The sequence below is a fragment of the Peromyscus californicus genome, unplaced genomic scaffold (assembly GCF_007827085.1).
Source record: "Peromyscus californicus insignis strain IS unplaced genomic scaffold, ASM782708v3 Scaffold_4__1_contigs__length_199733344, whole genome shotgun sequence".
Classification (NCBI taxonomy): domain Eukaryota; kingdom Metazoa; phylum Chordata; class Mammalia; order Rodentia; family Cricetidae; genus Peromyscus; species Peromyscus californicus.
The window spans coordinates 174893708-174897672 of NW_026294562.1; the positions used below are offsets into that span (position 1 = coordinate 174893708).

The 3965-nt window shown below is 50.5% G+C and overlaps 1 protein-coding gene across 1 annotated transcript; it reads left to right on the forward strand.

Annotated features, from left to right (window-relative positions):
* Nucleotides 1-494: 494 nt before the first annotated feature.
* On the forward strand, nucleotides 495-3517 carry Eid2 (EP300 interacting inhibitor of differentiation 2). The gene has a single exon (XM_052712403.1). The coding sequence runs from the start codon at nucleotides 614-616 to the stop codon at nucleotides 1319-1321; it is 708 nt and encodes a 235-aa protein (XP_052568363.1). The 5' UTR covers nucleotides 495-613; the 3' UTR covers nucleotides 1322-3517.
* Nucleotides 3518-3965: the final 448 nt, after the last annotated feature.

The following is a 3965-nucleotide window of genomic DNA, read 5'->3' on the forward strand; positions in this document are numbered from 1 at the left end:
TTTTGGAAGTCGGTTTTCTCCTTCAAGGTCGTCCATGACTTTCTGGGCTTCATGATAAACTGTTTCAAAAATACAACCAAGGGACTAGAGACGTGGCTCCAAAGTTAAGAGCTTTGGCTACTCTGGTAAAAGTTCAGTTCCCCAGCACATGGTTCCCAGAACTCCAATTCCAGAGGATCCAGCGCCCTCTTCTGGCTTCTTTCGGCATTATATGCATACGATGCACTTACAAACATTCAGGCAAAACACTCATACACATAAAATAAATACAAATAAACAAATTTTTAAAGACTAATTTAAAACCTGAAATTGAAATTAGAAACTGGTTGGTAGGAACGTAAAACAGAGCCCCACCCTCCAACCGAAAGGGTGCAACGGCTCTTCTGAACGCTAGGTGGCAATCGCAAGGCTCTCCCCAAAGCGCCCGGAGGAGACGCATGCGCACTGCTCCTCGGCTTCGCCGTTGGAGCTACGCCTGCGCAGGTGGCGGTGCGCGCGCCGTTTGCCCGTGCGCACTGCGCTCGGGTACGCGCCCTCGCGTGCACGCCCCGCGCCTCGCCGTCCCGTTATTCCCGGGTCTCCGCGAGCAGCCGTGCCGACCCTGCGGTCCGACATGTCCCAGCTGCCCGCAGTCAGCAGCGTCCCGCAGACGGGCGCGGCGAGCGGCGACCGCGGGCTCCCGCAGGCCGAGGTAGGCGGCGGGCGGCGTGCGCTCCCGGGCCCGGCGCGACCTGAGGAGATCCGGGGAGGCCCGATGGCGGCGGCCCGGGAAGGCCCCGCAGCCCCGGGGGCGGCGGCCAGGGGAGGCCGGGTGGCTGCAGCCCGAGAAGGCCGGGTGGCGGAGGCCCGGGGAGGCCCCGCGGCGGCGGCCCGTGGTGGCGCGGCGGCCCGCGAAGGCCCGATGGCGGCGGCGTCCAGGGAAGCCCGGATGGCGGAGGTGGCCCGGCTGCTGGGCGAGCCGCTGGAGGAGGAGGCGCCCGAGGGCAGGCCCCGGTCCAGGGCGGGCGGCCTGGCGGCGATGCCGTACCTGCGCCTCCGCCACCCGCTCAGCGTCTTGGGCATCAATTACCAGCAGTTCCTGCGCCACTACCTGGAGAACTATCCGATCGCCCCGGGCAGGATCCAGGAGCTGGAGGAGCGCCGGAGGCGCTTCGTGGAGGCCTGCAGAGCCAGGGAGGCAGCCTTCGACATAGAGTACCTACGCAACCCCCAGAGGGTGGATTTTGACATTTTAACGTTTACCATAGCCCTGACTGCGTCGGAAGTGATCAATCCTCTCATAGAAGAACTGGGCTGCGATAAGTTCATCCACAGAGAGTAAGGAGTCAGGCGAGGGTGGACACGGCACCGAGACCTCGGCATTCAAGTCAAACCCCATCCTGCAACTTGGTTTTCGAAAGTCAAAAGGATCTTGAGAATAAGGCAGTGCATCGTTGGAAGAGGAAAAACGTCAGAAAATTTGGGGGGGGGGGGAATGTCCAAAACATCGTTAGACTCCTGTAACGTTTCTTGAGTTTATGATTGATTGGGATTTCTTGTGTCCACGTGGCTTCGTTAATGCGCAAAGGATGGTTTTGTAAAATTTTGAGACTTAAAATTGCCAGTAGTAGAGCCCACGATGAAGAAGGATCAGCGTGGAGAGTTAAAACTGGATTTAGGACGAAGTTTGTGTCAAGCACTTGACTTTTTGCAGAACACGCCTTCTCTTCGTGTCAGAGTCAACGAGAGTGTAGCGTGTAAGACTGACTTTGTGTTTCTGAGACGTTGAGAATGGCAAGCAACATAAATATTGTATATAGTATGTGATAAATGGTGTTTCCAAACATACCAAATTTCTGCGATTTTGTTTTTCATATTCCAAAGGTTTTTCTTTTTTGTTTCTCTTTTTTAGTAAGCCATCTATTCATAAGCCCCGAGAATATGAAGGACTGACCTCTCTGTCCTTCTCTCCTTGTCCCTGTACCTAGCGCAGCCTCTGAAGTCAGTCTCCTTCCTAATTTCATTACGTATACACTTTATTTATTTGTTTATTTATTCACAAAGTGGACATTCTTTGGTTTACATATTGTGATTTCATTAAGAAAATATCTTGAAGAACCTTCCCGACCAGTATATTTATTCCTTAGAGCTATACTTTTTGCATTCTGTGGTTATGCTGTAATGAACCAGAAATATTCTGATGGACGGTTCAGCTATCCCATCGCTTTCTCCTGGCAGTATAAAAGCCTCCTCTAGGAGATTGTCTCCTGTGCATATCACCTGGCTGTGCTTTGGTTCTGAACACATTCTTCATGTTTACTATCTCAAGTTGGAATGCATCTTACACTTGATGGTGTTATATACCACTTTTTTTTTCAAGTTTCCATAAAATTGATGATGCATCTGATTAGCTCCTTAGGCTTTTTGTCCTTGGTAGTATCTGTAGTCTGATTTCTAGAAGTGACATTCTTGGGCCAAAAGTTTGCCTTGGTAACTTTACAGATATGGCTGATTGGCCTCTTTACACTCCCACCAGTGACTGGTAAATGGGTATTTTCCAATTTCGTAGCCAATATGCTCAACCGTCAGATGTATAGTGCTCACCAGCCTGGTGGCAGAAAAAAGGTATATCAGTTTTAAGGTTTTTAATATAAGTTATCTTTTCATTTAAGAATGAAAAGGGACTTGAAAATTTTTCAGTAATAGCACACTTGCCTAGACTAGCCTAGTGAGAGCACACTAGCCCCAATGAAGGGTTGTGGGTGTGGCTCAGTGGTAGAGCACTTCCCTAGACTCCTCCAGTGAGAGACTGGGGTGTGACTCAGTGGTAGAGCCCCTGCCTAGAATCCCCCAGTGAGGGGCTGGGGTGTGGCTCAGTGGTAGAGCCCCTGCCTAGAATCCCCCAGTGAGGGGTTGGGGGTGTGGCTCAGTGGTAGAGCCCCTGCCTAGAATCCCCCAGTGAGGGGTTGGGGGTGTGGCTCAGTGGTAGAGCCCCTGCCTAGAATCCCCCAGTGAGGGGTTGGGGGTGTGGCTCAGTGGTAGAGCCCCTGCCTAGAATCCCCCAGTGAGGGGTTGGGGGTGTGACTCAGTGGTAGAGCCCCTGCCTAGAATCCCCCAGTGAGGGGTTGGGGGTGTGGCTCAGTGGTAGAGCAACTACCTGGCACACATAAGTAAGTCTCTGGGTCTGGTCCCTAGCACCACAAAAATCTAACTTATTTTCCTCTCTCATGACCATCTACATTCTCTTTTGTTTTTGTTTTGTTGTTTTTCCAGACAGGGTTTCTCTGTGTAGCACTAACTGTCCTGGTACTCACTGTAGATGGGGCTGGCCTCGAACTCTGAGATCTGCCTGCCTCTGCCTCATGAGTGCTGGGATTAAAGGTGTGCACCACCACCACCCCACTGACTGTCCACTTTCTATACCCATTTCTCCCCTCAATAACTTCTTGAATGACTGTAGTTGCTGACTACGTATTACTGGCATTAGGTATGACAGTTTCTGACAATTACAAATATATTTTTCCAATTATTTGGCTGACTTTTCTGAAAGATTTTATTTTTATCCTTGGTGTGGGTTTAGGGGATCAAACTCAGGTCACCAAGCTTGTGTGGTACCCACAGGGTCAACACACCTGCCTGGATTGTTTATCCTGTTTTCCCTAAATTGTGCAAGATTTTGAATCCCAGAGTTTCTTTGGTGCATGTGAGAGATTTCATTTTTTTATCTTGGACCATTTGGGATTTATTCAGAGGAGTAATAATAGTAGGAGGTAAGGATCCACTTTTCACGTAGCAAACAAGCTTTTCTAGGGAGCTCTACATTTTCTGATGTTGAACCCACTCATGCTTTCTCGTAGAGTTTCTGGTTATTTTTGCACATGTTTACTTTGAGGAGGAGCATTGAAACAGGGTTTCTCTGGCTGTCCTGGAATTCACTCTGTAGCCCAGGCTGGCCTCAAATTCAGAGATCCTCCTGCCTCTGCCTC

Excerpts from the sequence above, each read along its gene's own strand:
- Eid2 (XM_052712403.1), top strand. The coding sequence starts at position 614 with ATGTCCCAGCTGCCCGCAGTCAGCAGCGTCCCGCAGACGGGCGCGGCG.